The sequence below is a fragment of the Armigeres subalbatus genome, chromosome 2, assembly GCF_024139115.2.
Source record: "Armigeres subalbatus isolate Guangzhou_Male chromosome 2, GZ_Asu_2, whole genome shotgun sequence".
Lineage (NCBI taxonomy): Eukaryota > Metazoa > Arthropoda > Insecta > Diptera > Culicidae > Armigeres > Armigeres subalbatus.
In genome coordinates this window covers 174,696,694-174,718,455 of record NC_085140.1, presented here as the reverse complement: position 1 = coordinate 174,718,455, position 21,762 = coordinate 174,696,694, and the positions used below count along the sequence as shown (strand labels likewise).

The following is a 21,762-nucleotide window of genomic DNA, read 5'->3' as shown; positions in this document are numbered from 1 at the left end:
CTTCTCCTTGTATTCTGAGAAATTCCTTCTACAAGAATTTCTGTGACACTCTTATCCAAGAATTCTGGAGGGTTTTATTCTTCCAGATTTTTAATTCACTCCAAGAATGCCTTATCTGGGAGTTTTAAAGATTTCCTTATCCAGAAACAACATCTGGAAAAATTCTTCGGTAGTTCCTGAAAATCCATGTAGAATTGTCTGGTATGTCCTGCTGGAATTCTATCTTCTGTTCTTCTTTGTTGACATTACATCCACTATTTGAAAATCGCCTCATCGCAGCTTAGTGTTCATTAAGCACTTCCTTAGTTATAAACTGCGAAGAATCTAAATCGATTCATAATTTTTGCATTTCTGTGGCGATAAGACTAACACGATGATGCTCATAGGCTCATAGGGAAATACAAAAAAAACCTACACCGTACCATAAATTGAATCTAGTCACATTCAGCATGGTCTTGCTTTGTAGATGTCAGGCTAAGGAAGGCACATTTTATGATTTTTGCTAGTATTTTTACTTTGAACTAGACCTGTGCGCCGCCGCGCCACGCCGCCGCCGCCGACACTTTTTGGCATACGCCGACGCCGGTCAAGGTGTCGGCGGCGCGCCATACGCCGGTTGCCTCCACGCCGCCGAATTTCGTATTTCACGCCGATGATTGGCCAACACAAAAATCACAATATGCAGTGCTTTTGCATCTGCAAAACCAAGGCAACCTATCAGGCATTAATTAAATAGCTATTATAACTTTAGCTGAAATATAATAGCAAATAATATTTCTGTCTCTTTTACCCGCATTGGCATGTTAAATGTTAGGTCATCTAAGGTCATCTTCTTGGCTACAGACCTACAAATCAACGAGCGTAGCGATGAACTTCTAATCTCATATGTAACTTCATGTGGAATAACCTCATTCTGGTCGCATTGGGTGGTTCATAATATTTTTGAAGGTTTGAATTTTACATCTTAATTGGTCTAGTGCTTATATGCGTGGCTACAAGTCAACACTATGAATGTTGGATTTGGATTCCCAGTCTGGTAGGATTGTTTTAAACACCCCTGGGCATAGAATATCATTGTGATAGCTTCGTGATATACGAATGCAAAAAGCTACAGCACGATGGGGCATGTATGTGACCCAGCAAATTGAACATTTCCTTCACTCCTCCTTGTACTTAAATTACCGGAATTGTTCTGGTTTCGATTTATATTGATAAACAATTTTCAATGAAATTTCTTGGTTTTCCTGAAATAATTTCCGAAGTAAGTCCTGGAGGAAGTTCTGAAGAAATACATGAAAAAAAATCTCAGTCTTGAGGACTTTCTAGATTTATCCCCGTATTTCAGGAGGATTTTCTGAAAGAATCCCTGGAGAAAATTTTGAAGGAATTCTTGGAGGAATGTCCAAAGAAATTCTTCAAGAAATTAAAAAATGTCGATTATTGCCTTTGGAAATGGCTCTAGCAATTCGTACGGAGATATCCAAAAATGCGTCTTAGAATTTTGAAAGGAAATGGCGGAGAAAGTTCCGAAGGAATTACTAAATGAATTTCCGAGGCAGAGCAGAGACACTTACGCGAAGCCCGCGGGAAAGAGATAATCTCTTTTCAACAGTGTAATCCAACAGACTAATAAATTACTTTATTTTGATAAACAATTCCCAAATAAATTTTCTTGGTTTTCTTGAAATAATTTACGAAGGAAGTCCTGGAGGAAGTTCTGCTCGAACACATAAAGAAAATTCTTAGAGTCTTGAGAAATTTCTGGATCTATCTCCTTAGTAATTTCTGGAGGATTATCTGACGAAATCCCTGAAGAAAATTCCGAAGAAATTTTTGGAGGAATGTTCAAAGAAATTCTTTGAGAAATTTAAGAATATCGGTAATTCCTTTAGGAGGAAATTATATTTAATATCTGAAAATTCATCCTAGAATTTTAGAAGAAAATGGCGGAGGAAATTCCGAAGGAATTACTAGATGAATTTCCGAGGAAATGGAATGTGTTATGGAATACCTGGAAAAGTTCCAGTGCAATTGTTAAAATAATTTCCGAAGAAATTTTGTAGGAATTTTTAAATGTATGTAAGGGCAAGTGTACAAGAATATTTTAAAAATGTTTCAAAAAGAATTTCTCAAGAAATTCCTGATGGATTTGTCAGAATTAATCTTAGAAGAAATTTTGAAGGAATTTCCAGAAGAATTCCTTAAGAAATTTCCTAGGGTCCTAAGAAGTTCCGAAGCAATTCCCGAGGGAAATTTCAAAGAAAAACCTGGTTTCATTTGTGGAAGTTTTTTAAGGAGGAGAAATTCCCGGTCGAATTCCTGACGGAATTTTTGAAGGTTTACTAGAATGAGTTTCTTGATGACTTACCGAAATAATTCCTAAATATATTTCCTAGAGAATTATTTGAGGTATTTACAAAAAAAATCCTATGAAATTTTCGAAGGAACTCCTGCAGTAAATTCCCAAGGAATTCTTGATCCGAATATAGACCTTTCCAATAATTATAAATACTTTTTGTTTATTGAATAATTCCAATTTTTTTTTCAAATAATTCACTATTTTATGGTTACATATAGCCTAACATTCTATTTAATTTCATACAGCATCGAGTTTTCCAGAATGTTTCGTATATTTGTCAAGTGCTATAATATTTCTTTCGCAATGTTTCGAGGATTTTGCACAACGTGTTTTCGGCTATTACTTAAAAAATGTCATCAATATTACTACTTAATCCATTCTATCTGGTTTTTATACTCATTCAACAACCATTATAGATTTTAAAATTTAAACAATTGCTATTGGACGAGGATTAGAACAATTTCAAATTAATAGCGATTAGCCCCAAAAAACATTAAAAATTATTCCGAGCTCTCGTTTTCACCAATACAACCAGTTTTTTACTTTTTGGAGCAATGTGGTCTGTGTCATTAGTGTCCAGATGAAACCCCAAGATAAACCGTAAATTTTCAAATATTTTTTTGTGGTTTTTCGAAATTTTCAGGTCATTAAAATTATTTTCCAGCCAGATCTCGTCGTTAATGCAAAAAGACAGACATTATTATCTATTATGCGTCTGTATTGAAAATTATATAATACGTTCTTTTCTAGGTAATTTACCAAAAAACCACGTTCCAAAAAAGAAATTTTTATTTATATTCCAATAGCTACTTGTTTGGAAAATCCATTAAAAATTCCTTTGTAAGTTTCTTTCAGAATTCCTTCAGAAATTCATTTTAAAATTCTGTTCGAAAATCTTTTCAGGTTCTTTTTGATTATTCCTTCAAGAATTGAGTCAGAGATCCCTCCAGGAATTTCTTTGAAAATCTCTTTAGAAAGCCTCCAGGAATTAATTTGGACATTCATCCAAAGATTCCTTCAGAAAACCCTCCGGATAGCCCTTTTATTTATTTTTCCTTTGGAACTTCCTTAGGATTTTTTTTCAGTGAACCATACAAAATTGCTGCAGGAATAATTGTGGAATGAATCCTAATTTGGAGCAATTTTTAAAGGAACTTTTGAAAAAAAAAGTAATTGAGTGTTGAACTTATTTTCAATTAAAAAACACTTAAACGACGTATTAAAAAATTAAGGAATTTATAAACGAAATTTCCGAAGACTACCCAAAAAAATTTCAGAAGAGATTCCCGAAAGAATTCTTAAGGAAATTTTAAAGGAAATTTTCGAAGATCTACATTCTGCAGGAATTTCTGGAAGAGTTGCTGAAGGAACTTCCGGAGGAATGTCCGAAGGAGTTCCTATAGGAAATTCGGAAAGAAATCCTGAAGAAAGTTTGAAATACCTAAATTCCAGAGAAACATTTCAAAAAAATACCAAAAATATCTTTTTAGAGTTACCGAATAAATTCGTAGAGAAATTACTGGAAGAATTTTTATTAGAAATTCCTGAAGGAATTTAAAATAAATCCTAAATCAAATTCCGAAGGTTTTCTTCTAAAGGGATTTCCGAATGAATTCCTAAAACAGTGTCCGTAGGTATTCCTATAGAAATTCTTGGAGGATTTTTCATGGTTTTTTTTTCTAAACAATTCTTGAAGGAATTTTTCAAACTTGTTTGGGAATACAAGTTTTCGAATTTCCAATTCCCAAAGGCTCCGTGAAAGAATTTCCGAAGCAATCCCTAACAAATTCCTGAAGGAACTTTTGAAGAAATTTCGGAACGAATTTCCAAAGAAATACCCAAATAAATTTTCAAGGGATTTCTCGGAAGGAAGTTCTGGAAGATTCTAGGAGGAAGTTCTGAAGGAATTCATGAGGGAAATTCTAAATCAATTCTCAGAATTCCTTTTTTTAATTTTCTGAGGAATATCTTTGCTGTGGAGATACAAGCTATAGCTATTAAGATGTTCACCCCATTTGACTGTAGCTAGCAATTGTACAAAACAATAAATTCATAAAAAGCATTATACGCCTTGCAGCGTTTTTTTTAATATGCTCTAAGTTCTTCACGCCGATTAACGCCGCCGCCGAACATTGCTTACGGCGTGACGCCGTCGACGCCGCCGCCGCCGGTGTAAAAATGGCCTTACGCCGCCGCCGTTCTCAAATACTTCGGCGCACAGGTCTACTTTGAACTACACTCCCTCCTGGAAAAATCACTTGAGGCAATCCAAAATAAGTTTCTGAAGAAACATTTAAAATAACCTTAGGTGAATCTTCTCATGGTATTGCTGAAGGAATTCCTGGAGAAATTAAAAAAGATTTTTGAAGAAGTTCATGGAGAAGTAATTCTGCGGAATTCCTGGAATGATTCTTGGAGGAATTCTATAGAATTATTGAAACAAGTTCTCCCAGTTCTTTTTGAATAAATGCTTTCAAATTCTAAAAAAAATTGCCTTGCTTTTGAAATTCTCCAAAATTGTTAGAAGGCGGTTAATGAGATAATATAAAAGATGCTCACCACCATTAGTACGCGAGAAATGCAAACGTTAAAAAGGGACAAATTTTAGGAGGATAATTTAGAACCATGACGATCCCAATGTCATTTATTTTATACAGGTCCGGTTGAGCGTGCCTTTTGTTCGTATTAGTAGCTCAAAAAGTGTAAATATTTCTGATCAGCTGTTTGCTGACGTCAAACTCACACCAAATTGCATTCATGAGGTGTGAGTTTGACGTCATCGTTCTTTTGTTTCCGGCACCCGAGCCACCGCCGGCGTCGTGCGAAACGAACACTGTTATTGTCAGATTTTCTGGATATGATACACTGCGCGGCGTTTGTAATGTTCCCAAATGGGTACTTGCACAAAACTTCACGCGGTGAATGACTGTCGAAAGGTACGGCCGCGCCAAACGATACACCGCAATGCTATTCACCCAGAATCAAGTAAACGGGGTGCAGAAAGCGCGGCGGTATCTTTCATGAAGGGTTCGCCGCGTGCAATTTTGAGAAAAGGAGTCGCGCTGAGAGGAGTCGCGGCGCACACTGGTTCAAAAGCCCCCAAAACATGCGTTTATTAGTTTTTGACCTATATTTTAGAGTCTTGATGTCTTCAGAAGAGTTGAAGGATATTTCTTGGGCTTTCTTTTGATAGGAAAACATCAATGATCTATCATAGGTATGAAATAAAAAAAAATACGCAGATGTACAAAAGCAGTGATTGTCCTCTGAAATGTTATAAAGAATTGAATCATCTTTTCTGAACATCGGTTTTGCAATGAGTTAGGGCACGATTTGTAGGAATGACTCCCAAAAATCATATTTTGAGCCTAACTTTTTTGAAAATAATTTTAGCAGTATGGTTTATTTTAGAAAGTTGTGCATAATGACAATAAACATGTTTGTCTAGAAGACTAGTTTGATCTATCATAAAACCTGTCAAAATTACTGAGAAATCTTTTTAAAAAATGGTCATTTTTCACAATAACATACCATAAAAAGCGGCAAGAGGCGGCAGTCTAAACAGCCACCATCTGAAAGATTCGGTTTTAATCTACCGGACGCACAATGTTTTGTTTTGTTCCGCTGTGTTCCACTATTACCTATTTTGAATCAATTTAAACTAGTCCTTGATGTACGTTTTTCAGTAAAAATGTTACGTAAACAATTAAAAAGTGGCTTACATGATTATTTATTTATTGCATGGTTACAATCAATCATGGACAGCCATTCGTCTTAACTATCTGTGGTGATGGTTTGCGTGGGAGTGCTATAAGATTGGACAGACCGACGTTTGGATCTTTGTTTACAAAATCACAAACGTCCTTTTGAATAAGTAATAATAGTGGAACACGGCCGAACAAAACAAAACATGGTGGCTGTTTGGATTGCCGCCTCTTGCCGCTTTACATGGTATGTTGATGTAAAAATTTACTATTTTTTCTAAAGATTCCTCAATAACTTTGACAGGTTCCAAGATAGATCAAAGTAGTCTTCTAGACAAACATGTTTTTTGTCATTATGAAAAACTTTCTAGAATAAACCATATTGCTAAAACCAAGTTATGCTCAAAATATGATTTTTGAGGGTCATTCATACAAAACGTGCTCTTACTAGCTACCAAACCGTTATTTCAATATTGTGTCTTTAGAAAAGACGTTTCAATTCATATTCTCTATAACATTGCAGAGGACAACCACTGGTTTAGTACATCTGCGTAAATTTTTTATAATAGATAGATCATTTATGTTTTCTTATCAAAAGAAAGCCCAAGAAATATCCTTCAACTCTTCTGAAGACATCATGACTCTAAAATGTAGTTTCCAGGTCGAAAACTAAAAAAAGGAAGTGGGGGCTTTTTAACCAGTGTGCGGCGTGGCGCCGGCTGAGCCGCCTTTCGCCGTTAGAAATCTGCGCCAACACCGCCGCCGGTTCAAAGTAGTTCGTTCCAAAAAACGAGCTTCGTTGGCCAACTTTTGTATGTCAATCAGCTCACTAGTTTTTTAGGCACTTCCTTCTGATTTGTTAGCAAGTTGTATGCAACGGGAAATCCTGTTCCATTCTTTCGTGCTGAAAATTGGTCAGATAGGACTATGGGCTCAAAAGGCCAAAACACTATTTCATTATAATGCACGAGAAAATTAATTGGCTTCAGGGCTTCCTTCCAGCAAAATCTAGTCATGTCAATAATTGAAGCATAACACAAGTTCACAGATCAATAGAGTCTTTAAAATCACGATACTTACCATGGAATTATATCCGAACTTCAAATATCTTAAGGGCAACATGTGATACTGTTACGAAAAGAAAAACACTGCAAATTTCTTTAAAACTAGAAATAATAGCTCATTTTTAATAGCTAAATCTATTTATGCTACATACATGTTGGTTTCGATCGTTCATATTAGTTCTCCTACATCACAACACAGACCGATAAGTTACGGGGTAAAATATACATGTATAAAAAATAGTAGTACGGTTTTGGGGCTAACAACTAACTTCCATTATTATCTCAATTCACAGTTCTTGGATTTGCGTTCCATCGTCTCGCTTTGGTTCACTCGGGTACCGCCTATTATCGTATATCAGACCAGCTATTGTTTGATTGCTCATTAACGGGGCTGATATGGGACGAGGTGTTCCGAGTGTTATTTAAAGTCAGTACGACAACGCCGGTTTTTTTAAACTCAATTTCTACTTTTTTTTCCTGCACGTTTCTTGAACAGTCTAATTCCTTAACATATGCGCTCAGTTATTAAGTTGGCGATTGTTTTGCACGATCTTCCATTCGTTTTCTATTTTTTGCTTCGTGATCTCATCTCGAAAAAGGTTTGTCGATTTCGTAATAATTAATATAATTATTGCAACGTAGCTTTGCTTTCTATCAAACAGTCCTATGCCTAGCTTCGATTTTCTGTGTTTATTGATTAACGTTTTGCATTCATCCCAGCTTTTTTGTTTAGTTTATTTTATTATGTCCTATAGGTCCTTAAGTACTATTTACAAAAACTTATTGCTTGCGTATGTTTAAAGGATAAATATTATTCGTAAACTAACTGTCATTGCAGCCACTTTTTAAAGTTCCAATTCAAGCCGCTCATCGAGACTGTATCTGCAGAATTTGCCTATTTTCTAAACATGCGGGTAGGGACGCGCGGTTCAATCAATTAATGTAAATTATTGTTCGAAAATAAGGTGCTAATCGCGATTTTGTGTGGTTGGTATCATTTGCTGCCTAGGCTTACACTTACAATATAGCTACTGCTAGTCGCTTAGTATACGCTGATCTGGCGCATTTAAAATGTTCATTTTTGTGTTTACTGTGCACGACACGATATAGTTTTGCTCCGTGTATCTCGTTTATCTCGGTCTTAGGTTCAAACTACCGGCAGGCAGGTTGGTATGTCGTGCTGCTGTTGCACTTGCTGCGGTGCGCAATCAGTGGAGTTATGCGAACTTCCAGGTTGAGATTTAAATCGAATAGTTTGCGTTTGTTGCTGCCATAAGGATTACTGAACGGCATCGAGCTCGATTTTAGTTTTAGTTTAGTCATTATCTCCCCTAAATAAACGATAACAATAACAAATGGGCAGGCATGACAAATGGTGGATAACAGAGACGAATAGAATTTGCGAATTACTGTCGTGTTTAAAGTTTTTATATATATCATACACCACCATGTCGAATGATACTTGCTTTAGTAATATATTATACTAAAGTTTAACTGTTATATTACATAAGAAGAGTTTTCTAAATGTACAATCTTAATTGAAGCATTTTAGTTGACCAAACATAGCAACTGGGTCAAGGTCTTTGGTAGATATCTAATCATATTTCCAATTGGCAATTTTTAAGATTGATAAAAGTATACAAACCTTCTATTCATTCAAAATAGTAGTCTAAGCTGCGAAATCAGATTATGACAAATATTTTAAAATTTACTTTGAAATGTGTACGATTGTACGTAAAATAAATGTCAAAGTTTTATTTAATAAGTAAAAGATGCATTAAACAAAGTCATCAGTTTCTGCATTTAGTTGAATTTAAATTCACCCTTGCTGGCGATTGATGAGACTGGATATTCAAAAAGACCTTCGAGTAATGAAGGATATCAAGTTAGAAAAGTTGAATTTTGGATATCCATAGATACAGAACATCAATTGAGAGTAAGTTCACTTTTCTAATCTCTCTAACTCTAACTCTATAAAGAGTTAAAATGGGAAGGCGGTTCTATAAACTGGTCGTTGAGTGAACCTCATTGAATTATTTTTAATTCGTAGTATGACAATATTCCATGAGATTATTTACTCCTATCAAAGAATAATGAGCCAGAGTTCAATGTATTAATCTACATTCTCCACATTACTGAATCCAAGCCAGACAGACAGGCGCCCTCGCGTGCAATCGCACCTCAACCTGCCACGAACCCGGTAATGATTCCGATTCGTTGCAGTGTGCATGCGGACACCCATTTAGCAGCTTTGTTTAGTAAACCGCCCTGCCACAGCAATTCTCACTGGTGCTCGATCGATGCTTCCCCAAGTCCTATCTCTCGGTGCATGAACTGATCGCAACGTGGAAGTGTTTGAATATTATGGAAAAATCATTTCAACTATTGTTGTTGTTGCTGTTGTTGAACTGCTACCGTTTGCTGCCAATCAGTTGTGCCTCGTAGGGTAACCAACTTTGTTTGCGTTTTTTAAATTCTTGGGAAAAATAATAATTGCGTTTTTTGGCAAAAGTTTTATCACCATTTACAAATAAATACGCTCCATACAAATGATGGAAAATATTCTATTCAAATACTTCCCCGTTTTCAGTGTTTATGAGAAAGTCTAAAGAAATTCAAACACTTCCACCAGGTGGTACAAATTCGTTTGCTCACCCTAATGCGCACCGCTTCACGTTCATTAAGTTTTATGAAGACCGTCCATTGCGGTGTGGCGTGGCTCTTCGTTCGCAACGGTTGATCGCGCGAGGAACTTGATGCTTTCACGCGGTTCCGTCCTAAACCGACGGGCACACAGCAACCAGCGGGCGTCAACAAGACGGCGGTGATGGAAGGTAGAAATCCAAGACTTTCTCGACGGTTGGCTGCACTTGGCACATTCGGAAAGCACATTTTAAAGTTATAGCGTTCAATTATTTCGCCTGTTGGAAAGGCTATGATTTAAGCGATCGCTTTCGGTTATGGACGGATTAAGAGATGGATGCAAGGCGGGTTTCTTTACCAGCTGTTTTAGTCGGGAAATGCGATCAGCTGGAAATGAAACTCTAACGAATTTCAGGCAAAAGTAAAAAAAAATGATTGGTAAATTGGTGCGACACGGCCTGATGCACGGATTGCTTTCCGAATTTTCTTTGGAATGAATTTACTGGCTTTCTCGCGTATACGGTTTATAGCAAGTTTGATATGGGCTTGTAATTGCTTATTTTACCTTTTAAACATCTAACCCAGCATGGCTGCCAGTTATTTATTAATTGATATACTGATAGCTGTATATCGGATTAAAGTTATTGAGGATCATTCACTTGGTGTGGTATGAAATACACGTTTTATGCGAAACATCAGCTGTCATCATTAAATTCGAATTATTGGACAGAAAACTTTGTAGCTCCAAATAAAGATTAATAATAGACCATTCAAGTAATTTTGAACTTATAGATCCGTTCTATTATTAGATAGCACGGCCTTTTCAACATTTATGCATGAGACTACACTTACGAATACAAGGTTGTAGTTGTTTCGAATAAGTGATTTTACATAAAGCAAGAAATGTTAAAATAATTTCATTATACCAATTCATGCATACGTTGGCATCAAAACTTCAAAATTAATAACTGTGAAAGCGCATCTAAAAGACCAACTCTTGAAAAAGTTATAAGCTAAATGCCACACACAAAAAAGACTTGAATAGTGAAGTGAATACGTTTTCTTTATAAACATTCTGAAGGTAAAGAAAAACAGGTCAAGGTCATAAGGCAGATCAGTACTTTCAAAACGAATTAACACAAAACTTTCTAAAATTCATTTTGAACGAATATCTATTATTCATGAAAGTAATGAACAATTTAACAGAAATACTCACTAGATGGCAGCAAACAACGATATATATTATTATACATTTTTTGTCCAATTTCACTGGGAAACTAACCTCAGAGCACATGCATAAGTCCAATGATTGCATTTATGTATTCTCCCAAACCCTAATAAGCTAATCCTGTGTGTGTTTAGCACTGTAACAAATAATAATGTGCACACTACGAAGTCTATGAATAAATACAAAAGATTTTCACGTTACTAACTAAACATTGTCACGAGATACAAGGTTGATGATAATAGAGTAACAGCTAAGATGAAAAAAATATAACATAACAAAAATAGTGACCTATTCTAAATAAAAATAGAAATCTTCCTAGATTCTCGTCACAAACTAATGACAAACCGTGTTCGTTTACTCCTCACCTCTCACAAACATTGTTACATTCACCACAAGAATGCCCGAGCGCTCCCCCCTAGTCTACTTTGTGCGTTGGATCGAGTCGTGGTTCAAAATACGCGAAAAAATCTCGCCGCGATGCAAAGCCAACGATCGCAGCAGCCTATACACCACACATACGCGCGCCTCTTGTGGAACAACTCCGCGAAACGACGCCCATTCATCAAAAACACTCGTCACGCCGCCACTACTCTCACGGTTCGGTAGACACGATCGGCACTCGAAGCCGCAGTGTGAAATAAAACAAAAACAAAAAAGTCTAACCGCGATCGACACACCACCGTGCGCTGTAGCGCCCAACAGTCAAAGTCAAAGCCATCGCCAAGTCTGCAGATCGGGAGCAGCAGCCGCAGCCCAGAGTCGCGGAGGTCGTCACCAGTTCTCTTTCTCTTTGCTCTCGAGACTTGGGGCGCTTATAACTCACGTGCCACGCCAGGCTGTCTGCCTTCTCCGTCATGCGTTGCTCGCTTATTTCGCTTTTGCACTAGCGCCGACTCAGAGACAGACAGCCTGTGCTGAAACCAAGAACACGTTTTTATCTGCAGACCTGGTCAGGCTTAATTTGCATTGGCGTAGTTGCAAAGTTCAAAGGGGTTTGATTTTCGGTCGGATTTCTAGAAGGAACTCATCGAGTAATTTCATTGATACCATTTCAAGGTGCGAAATAAGGACAAGCCTTCCGCAATTCAAAACAAATTTCACTCGCGTTTTCAAGGGCACCTGACTTAAAACGGAAGGCACGCACAACTATCTTTTTTTATTATTTTCATGCATGCTGCGACGCAGCAACGCTGGAATAATAAAAATGACAGTTGTGCGTTGCTTCCGTATTGAGTAAAGTGCCATTAACAATGCGAGTGAAATTTGTTTTGGATTCAAAACTAAATTAACAAGCGTTTGCAAGGGCACTCCACGCAATTGACCTGTGCAAGAGTTATCAAATTCACTCACCAAATGGATTTTGACGTTTGGACCATTCACACGTAGAAAAGTTAATTTTGAGCATATTATACGACCCGCTCAAATGTCAATTTCTTTAAAAGGGGTTCAATTTGCGTTGATCTATACGGAAGCAACGCACAACTGTTATTTTTATTTTTTTCGCGCATGCTGCGACGCAGCGAAGCTGAAATAAAACGAACATGAAAATGCGAGTAGATTTAAATTTGGATTCTGGTAGGCTTGTCCTTAATTAAAGGGAATATATGGCCATTCGATGCACGAACATCACTTCTAACTTTGAAATTTGAATGCTACCATAATCGCATCACAAATTGACCATATGTGATTAATACTAGTCAAATATTCATAAACTTTCCCTTCGAAAATCAAAATTATATTCTTAATTACTCTCGAAATGACCGAACAAAAAGGTGACCTTCTACCCCTTGAATCACATTCCACCTACGCCAACGACAACTGCTCACAATACCCGAAGCTATGACTGGCTTGAGGTTATGAGTGTATTAGTTAACGTTACATAGGAATATGCGATTGTTGACTCTGCGCAATTATTCACAACCGCGCCGCGCGCTCGCATGCCACTCTCCGCCATGGCTCTTCCTCATTCTTTCACATCGCGATCGCGATGCACTGCCATTGCAGTCAGTGCCCGGTCTACGAAAAAAAAACCGAGCTGCAGTGGTTGGGTACTCGAAGAGCGTGAGAAAACCTGGGGACGGTAGCGAAAGTTTCGAACCACGCTGCTGGTTCGTCCGTCGCGTGCACTGGTTCCACGTGGGAGCGCTCTTCATTCATTCGCGATCGCCCATACTTATATGTTCGTATGTATAAAAGCAAAGTACTTAAGGATGAATAAATCTTAAATTAGAAGCAAATTAAGACCTAACCGAACCTCATTCGTCGTTTGCGTGCTTGGCAGCGTAGGACGGGATCAATCTATCGCCTATTTCTGCGTCGTTTTCATTACTGGGCCGGTGGGACAATCTGGCCGACGCGACGAGTTCGCGAACCGAATCCTCTGCTGCCGTCCGGTCCGATGGGGGTGCGCACTACGGTTTCGGTGTTTTGTCCATGCTGCTGGCAGTGGATCTGCACGGCGCTGTTCGATCGGGATCGCGGTCCACCCGCCGAGTATTCCGACTCAATCGAGATACGACGATCGTAGCCGGAATCCGTGGAAATTCGACGTCCGTTATAGTATTCGGAACTACTGGAAAGCTTTCTCAGGGGATCAAATCCGTTGGAGTACTTCCGTGGCGAGATGTTAGGGCTTTCGTAGCCCATCGATCCGTTAGAAAACTTCCGCTCGAAGCTGGATTCCATAGAAATGCGACGCTGTGGTGGCATTCCCATTTCCGGAGAATTGGTATATTTGCGCTCAAAGTTAGAACCCACCGAGAACTTTCGGTTGCTGTGTTCCGAACACTGCGATATACGGCGGTAGACATCCGAACACTGAGACATCCGTCTTGAACACGAGCAGAAATCAGAGCAGTTAGATGATCTTCGTGATGGCACTTCGGAACAGTTGGACGTTCGCCTGGACATGCTTTCTCCCATGGACGAACACTGGGAGGTTCGTCTGGACATTTCACCACAACTGGAATATCCATCCGAGCAGTTTGAAAACTTTCGAGATTGATCATTACTGCCCATGGAAAATGCGCTTGGGCGGCGATTGAAATAATCAAAGTTTTCGTTTCCGTACGAATACTTTCTCTGCTGGGGAGATTGCGGCATGAACATTGGCTGCTGTTGCTGCATTTGTTGCTGTGGTTGTAGCGGAATCATCTGGGGTTGCATTGATGGTTGCTCATGATGCATTGGTGGTGGTGGTTGTGCGACCATCTGTTGATAAATTTGCTGCATTTCCGATTTTGGATAAAAACCTCCTGATCCACGACGCATTTTGAAACGGTCAAACGTTTCGCCGCCTCGGCTTCGTTCGATATCCTGACCGGCAACATATTTGTAGTTTTCGACGAATTTGGTTACGTTGGCCTTCTTGCCAGTCTTCTTCTTAGGGGCGACTAGTTCTAGGACAATGAACTCGTCCATGTTCTGGGCTCGACGAGCGGACGACGATTCGGTGAACTCAATCAGAGCACATTCGTTCTGCTGAAGCTCGATGTGTTTGTTGATAAACTGACGGACATCGGCTGGAATAGGGCCACCTGGGCGCAAGATACGGATCAATGATATTTCACCACATCTTGAAAACAGTTCCGAAACTTTCTCCACCGTGTATTTATCGTATGGCAATCCGGTGGCGACAACCGTGCGGGATGGTGTTGTTTCGTCATAGACTGGCAGTGGTTCGAGTCTTCGGATTTTTGTTCCCAAATCATTAAGTTCAATTTTGACGCTCTTCCGCTTGATGGCATCACCAACGACCCGCCAATCTTTCGTCAGTTGGCGAACGCGTTTAAAGCTTGAAACTAACTTCAAACTGACGAATCCTTCTTTGTTGCGACGGACGTGTTTCAAAAGAAAGGCATCCTTCAGTATGTTATCATTGGAGAAATAGAACTCTACCTGTTCAATGATCTTCTCGCACATCTCGTCGTCGGGTATTTCGAACGCCTCATCCTCGTTGGGTACACTTTCGTCCTGTTTCTTGGAAACATCGCAGCCAGAATCCTTGGCTGCATCATCCGAAGAACCTGCTCCAACATCTTCTGGTGGATTCTGCGACTCTGTCGAGTCTCTTCTATCAAACGATAGTGAAACATCGCTGTCAATAGAGCTTATCGAATCCTTTGTTTCCGAATGGGACATTTTGACCTGTGGTGCCGCCGGAATCATATGATCACTTTCTTCCATGTACAATTCATCATCCTCTTCTTCGTCGTCATCCAGATCATAATCGTGGATCTCGTCGTGCCCATGATGGTGATGATGATGATGATAGTGGTGCTGTGAGGCAGGCTCTTCTCGTAATAATTCCTGATGCTGTAAGAACGTGTGGTTATCGGTCATCAGAGGTGAAAGTGTGTCGGGTTCTTCCGCATCAACGGTATCGTCCAGTTCTAAGACCTCGAGTGCCTCTTGAATAGTTTCCTTTATGATTGTCTCACTCTTTTCAACGATCGCCATCGGTGCTATGCACTTAACTTCAGCTGATGACTGGGCTTGATCGGATTTTTCGGTACATTTCTTCACCTCCCCACCGTCAGTGCACGTAACATCGGCGGGCGTACCAGTCTGCGCAACACTTTCACTTTCTGCTTTTTCCATAGGAAGCATATCAGTCATAGTGGCGGTTTCCACCTTTTCAACAATTCTTGCATTACCACTGCTGTTTGCCATACTGGTTGGCTCCGCAGTCATGGCTGCTGGCGTCTTTCCCTCCTCCGTCGCCGTCTTATTGGCAACTGATGGTGGTTGCGTTACCAGCTGGACTGATTCACCAGTCGGGGTATTTGCTGAAGACATGTTTCTGTTTGCTTGTTAGCTATTCTTCCCGAGCAAACACCTTGTTGGGCTGCGTTGTAGCTCTAATACGTATGTACTCTAGTTTTTTTCGATTGCTATATCGTATAGTTAGCTATCTAATATGGCTTCTCTGTATTTTTGGAGTAAATGTATAATTCACTTCTGCAGTAATTCCGTTCCGTTCTCCGTTCTGTTTCAAATGATTTTTAAAATTAACAACGTTGAAATAAATTAAATATTTCTGCACAGCCGATTATCACTGGGATGAGTTAACTTTTTTTTTTACAAATTCGCTTCCGCACGAAACAATACTCCAATACTGTTATAGACGTTTTCCATGCATTAAATTCGCTACGACTTCAAAAGCTATTTTTCCGTTTTCCTCTTTCTGCTTTCTTTGCGCCAATGATTTTTTCCTCTTGGCTGAATTCATTCACCAATAGTGCTGCTCCCTGTTGCAATGGAGTAGTCGAAGTAGTTTTTCGTTTCTGTTGTTGCTGCTGCTAGTGTGTGACTTTTTCTTTTTGATCCGCACTTTTCTACATTCGTCAAAGTCTTCGGCGTGGTTCGCCGTGATACTCGGCTTAGGGTACTTTCACAATTACACTTGGTTTATTTTCTGCACCACACACGTGCACGGGTTCCACCCGAATGAAAAAGACGATGTGGCTCAGCGGAAGAAGGAGAAGCCAATTCGGTTCAGTGACTCAGTTTTTTCCTCCTTTCAAGTTTTAAGTTCCACTATATACTTCTCCTACTGTACACTGTTTCTTCTTTGCATGCACTGTTGCAACGAACAATTGTTTTGAATTATCGCTGATTAGAGTGAAATGGCTCAAAAAAAGTTTTTTAGCTGCTCCGTTCGTTGACTTTTGGTTTTCTCTCTTTCAAGTCAAAATTGTTGCGAACGCGATGTTTCGTCAGCTCCAGCAAATACGCTTTTTGTCTATAACTCACTTAACGCACTAGTACTTATGTGATGTCGATTTCTCTTAGTTAGTTACTTTTGAAGGATAATTTTGGTTCAATTTCTTCTCTCTTTTCAATTCTTCACTCTGTTATTATTCGGAAAACTTAGCTACTGCCACTTTCAGAATTATTCCACATGAAGGACCTAGCTTTCCGAAAAACAGGATTCCAAAGGACGGTCAAACGCTTCGATTTTACTATTTCTGCCAATCAGCTGCTTAACCCCCTCTAGTGGGTACCAATCTCTGCAAACATGCACACTTGCTTCCTCGATTTGTATCGCCAATCAAAATCAGCTTCCAATGTTCACCGTCACTTGATAGTAACGAACTCTTTCTCGCACCAATTATAAAACATCCATTCAACACAGATTAGCTTCACTTTTCCCTTGACTTTCCTCTTCCCAAACAGTTATAACATCACGGTAAAAAACCGAAATCGAGCAAATTGAACTTTTCCTCGAAATTATTCTATATTCGATCGAATTTTTCGTAACAACGAATCGTAGCACATGGGAGAGGGGGAGACCGCGAGGTTGAGGTGTCTGATCTCTGGTTCAAGTGTTCAATGTTTTCACTGTTTTTGATAGTGGCGGCGTACACGCGGATACATATATGGGAGCAAAACAGTACAAATCTTCAAAGGTGTTTCCACGACAAGTGTTGTTGAAAGACTAAAATACAGCATTGAAATTACGCCGGTTTTATATCGTCTCTCCCACCCCGCACCGCCGAATCACGAATACTAGCATGTCGTCGCGCGAACGTCGTCGTGCCGCTACTGCTTCTGCTCCCTGGGATCAGTTCAGCTCGATGGTCCATCGTTGTCGTCGTCGTCGTCGTGGTCGTCGCCGCCGCCACGCTGCGCCTAGCTCTAGTTGGCGAACTAGTGTGGAGAGATTATGAGCTATAGTTTTATTTTGCCACTGATTGTCAGTTTCGCGAGTACACTATTACTTTGCTGCGGTGGGTGGTATTCTAAAAGTTAATATGAGTGTCATTGTTTAAAAAATAAAATAGAATCTTATTTCAGAACTATTACTTTGTGAATGAAGGTAAAAATAATAAAAGAAAAAAATAAAACTTCCCTTATACTACAAACAAGCTTTGATCACAATAATGCAGAACGATCGACGTTTGAATTCAATTTAATTTAAATTGAAATAGTTAAAACTCATTCGAATTAGAAACAGTATTGGCTCAAGCATTGTCGTCATTTTTGCGTTGCGTTGTTACGGAGCATTTCGTAGATTACATATTGATTACAAACATTATCATCATTGTTGTACAGAAAAGAAAATAAGAAACATGTACCTTATTATAATATTTTATTGTGATGGGGTACTGTCAATCAAATAACTACGAGATTTATTCTCTTATGAAATGTCTGATATTTATCATTCTATAAGAGAATAAAACTCGTCTCGTAATTATTTGATTGACAGTTCAGTTCCAGTTCGAAAGCAGAAATGACAATTATGAAATTAAAAATCACCCCATTACAAAGCTCCAAAAAAGTATGTTCCAATCGATGTTTCCTTCGAATCTATGACAGGTCGAAAGGGACGAAAGGACAAAAAGTCGAAGGAGGTAGAAGGTCGAAAGGGACAAAAGGACGAAAGGTTGAAGAAGACAAAAGATCGAAAGGGACAAATGGTTGATCAAGAACAACTTGATTACAAGTAGAGTGTATTCCAAAGGAATTTATGAAATGCATTTAACCTCAAGTAGAAATAATACACTCCTCTCATCAATCAAAGTTGCAGAATGAACAATTTTCAAAGAAGGAGTAACTTTTATGAAACAATATTATGAATATCTATATAGTTCTATTTCGACCTTTTGTCTCTTACGACTTTTTGTCTTTATCGACCTTTTGTCCCGTTCGACGTTTTGTCTTTTCGACCTTTTGCCCCTTTCGACCTTTTGTCCTTTTCGACAATTTGTCCTTTCGACCTTCTGTCTTTCGACTTTCTGGTTTATCAGATTTTTTCGAATAATTTACTTCGGTTGACTTTTTCTCTTTCAATGCCTTCATTACCTATATATAACAGTTAAAAATAAATAAATTAATAAATAAATAAATAAGGTTTCGCATCAAACTTCTCAAAAAAATCCTAATTTTTCAGCTAATTTGGTAGTAATTTGACTCAGCATGTGTACGTTATTATTTAAATTATTTAAGCTCTTTTAGTTAAATGTCTTCAACTGTCATAAGACGAGTTTAGTAGTTTCCATTTTATTCCACCACGTTTTGTAATCTTTGTAGATGCGTATTTTGACCACCAAGAACTAAACTCGTCTTATGATAGTCGTTCCGCAACGTTGCGGAATGAAGCTCTTAAAATATATAATAATATGTACGAGGAACAATTTGGGCTTAAAAAAAACACTAACGCGACATTTATTCATTAAACGGATTGGTATATTGATTAATTAAACTTAACACCTCTAGACGTCCGAATAACAAAAGAGGACGCGTGGTCGATCGATTGCACGGCTTTTATAAAAATTGATGCTGATGATGCAGATTCCTCGGTGACCGGATGTTTATAGCTGATGTGGCAATATGGATCGGTGGTGAAGGATGAAACCAAATCTGAAAACAGACTCCTGAAGTTATTACTCAGGGAGTGGGGTTGACAGAAGGCCAAGCCACGAAACCCACCCAAGTAGCGGAAGGTTACTTGAGTTACCCTCTCAGCTAATACCCTGATCCCCCCAGAAACTGCCTCCCAGCATTACTTCTGGAGGATAGGAAGTACTTAATTACTCGGCTCGCACAGGCGCGTATGAGGCTTACTCGGGTGCTCTCTCTGACACACCCTGACAATCTCTTTCTCTGACGCACCATATGAGTCTTACTTGGATGCTCACCCTCAACGCACCATGTGAGACTAACGTCTAACGTCTAGCATAGCTATTAGGGTGGTTCAAAAAATCCATTTTGCCCCACAGCGCTCATCTGATTTTTTATCATGTTCTGAGTGCCCTCTGAAAATTTGAGCTCATTTGAATTAAAACTGATTTAGCACAAGCCGTTTCAAGTTGGCATGCAAATTTGTATGGGAAAATTTATTTTTTCATTATACTGATAATGACGCTTCCTCATTAAGGCTCAAGACTCCATCACAATGTTTTGAAAATTAATGACTGTATCGCTTGTTTGTAATAGTGAGGCAATTTGTACGGAAAAGTGCAGCAGCGAAAAATAAATTTTGTTTACAACTGGGGTGGGTGGAAATGGGGTGTTAAAAATATGCCAGCTGATGCATAATGTTGCCAGACTTGACGAAATGTTTATTTTGTATCATAACACATGTTCACGGTGTATCAAATATATAGGTTTTTACCGGTTAAATTTTTGTATACACCACTTGGAATGTAACAGACATGTTACATAACATGTTTAAATATTTATTTTTCGTTTATTTGTTCAATCCGACAAACAGCAATGATTTTTTCCAATAAATAAATCTGGCAACGGTGAAGGGATGATTATTTTCTTGTGTATGCACACCTTTGTTTGCTTGTTAGCGTGGACGTGGCTGGCGTATACGTTGTATTGTTCTGATTGAATGAAGTTGCATCGCGTAGATTTTGTTCTCACCATTTCACTTATTGCGCTAGTGAATTTGAGTCTTCCGCATTTTATTGCATTTACAATACGATCGTCAAATTTATCTCTCACTTCGATTTTTGGAAAGCAGTTTTCGTCAGTTTTTGCACGTGAAGTGAATTAATCGGTAGTGAAGATTGAATAAAAAGGTGAAACTCAGTTAGTGAATATGTTTTAGGAGTGATTAAATCAAGGAAACAGTGGGAAAAGATCAAGTGAAAAATCAAGTGCATGTGTATGTGTTTGCTCTGAACGTGCGGAGTTAGTATGCGTTCGATAAAAATGCGAATGTCGGTCTAGGAAAAAAGCAGTTTTCACCGTTTTTCCAGCAATTCCTCAGTAATTGTTAGTTTGGATAAGTGAAAAATTAATATGAAAATGTAATGTACATTGGCGTAACTAAGGAAAAGTTCTAGGGGGGGCTAACTTTTTTCTATTCTTGCAGTCAAACATAAAAAAGTTATTGTATTTGTTCAACTGTCCGCAAGTTGGCCTACCAAACAGTTATTTCAATACATCCAGTGACGTCTCGAACAGCTCTGACATAAAAATCTAGAAATGTCGTGGTGCGTAAAAAACATGAACTTCAGATACATAAGACATTCGAGTTTTATATATGCACTAGCAGACCCGACAAACTTCGTTTCGCCTAAAAAAATATCCTCTGTTCTATAGTTCTTGAGTTCTTGAGTTATGCAGAATTTTCTGTTTATTTGTCTGGAAGCCCCATTTTCCAGAAAGGGATAGGTTTCAAATCACAACAGAAACATATAATCCCTTCGAATACCTTCACATGCTAGATTTGGTTCCATTTACTTGATTAATTCATGAGTTATGATGAAATTGGTGTTTTATTTGTATGGAAGCTTGTACCGTGGACCCCCGGTAATATGACCGCTTTTAAACTGAACACTTTTTAATTTGAACCCCGTTCGTTTGAACATCGTTCAAATTAAAAATGGTTCAAACGTCATTTAACACGTGGAATCGAGAAAAGAAAAATGGAACATCGTGAAACGGAATGCAGAATCAAAACAAACCAGCCAAGAGAGCAGCCAGAAACCAGTTTTTCTGATGCAAATAGAGTAACCAGAAGTTCAAATTAAAAATGAACCCCGTTAATTTGAATGAGGTACCGTTCAAATGATCGGGGGTCCACGGTACTTCTTTCCAAAGAGGGTAGGGGTCTCGAACCAACTTAAGAACCTTCCCCGGCCCCAAAAACCTCAGCATACAAATTTTCACGCCGATCGGTTCGGTAGTTTCCGAGTCTATAGGGCTCAGACAGACAGAAATTCATTATTATGTACATAGATTAGAAATAATTTCAAGTTATTTCTCATTTACATTTTAGTTACCTCTCCTTGAAATGTAAGGGTT

At 38.6% G+C, this 21,762-nt stretch overlaps 1 protein-coding gene across 1 annotated transcript; it reads right to left on the bottom strand.

The window, feature by feature from the left end:
- Positions 1-7,218: 7,218 nt before the first annotated feature.
- On the bottom strand, positions 7,219-17,568 carry LOC134211235 (uncharacterized). Its single transcript, XM_062687930.1, has one exon. The coding sequence runs from the start codon at positions 15,793-15,795 to the stop codon at positions 13,324-13,326; it is 2,472 nt and encodes an 823-aa protein (XP_062543914.1). The 5' UTR covers positions 15,796-17,568; the 3' UTR covers positions 7,219-13,323.
- Between the last annotated feature and the right edge of the window lie 4,194 nt (positions 17,569-21,762).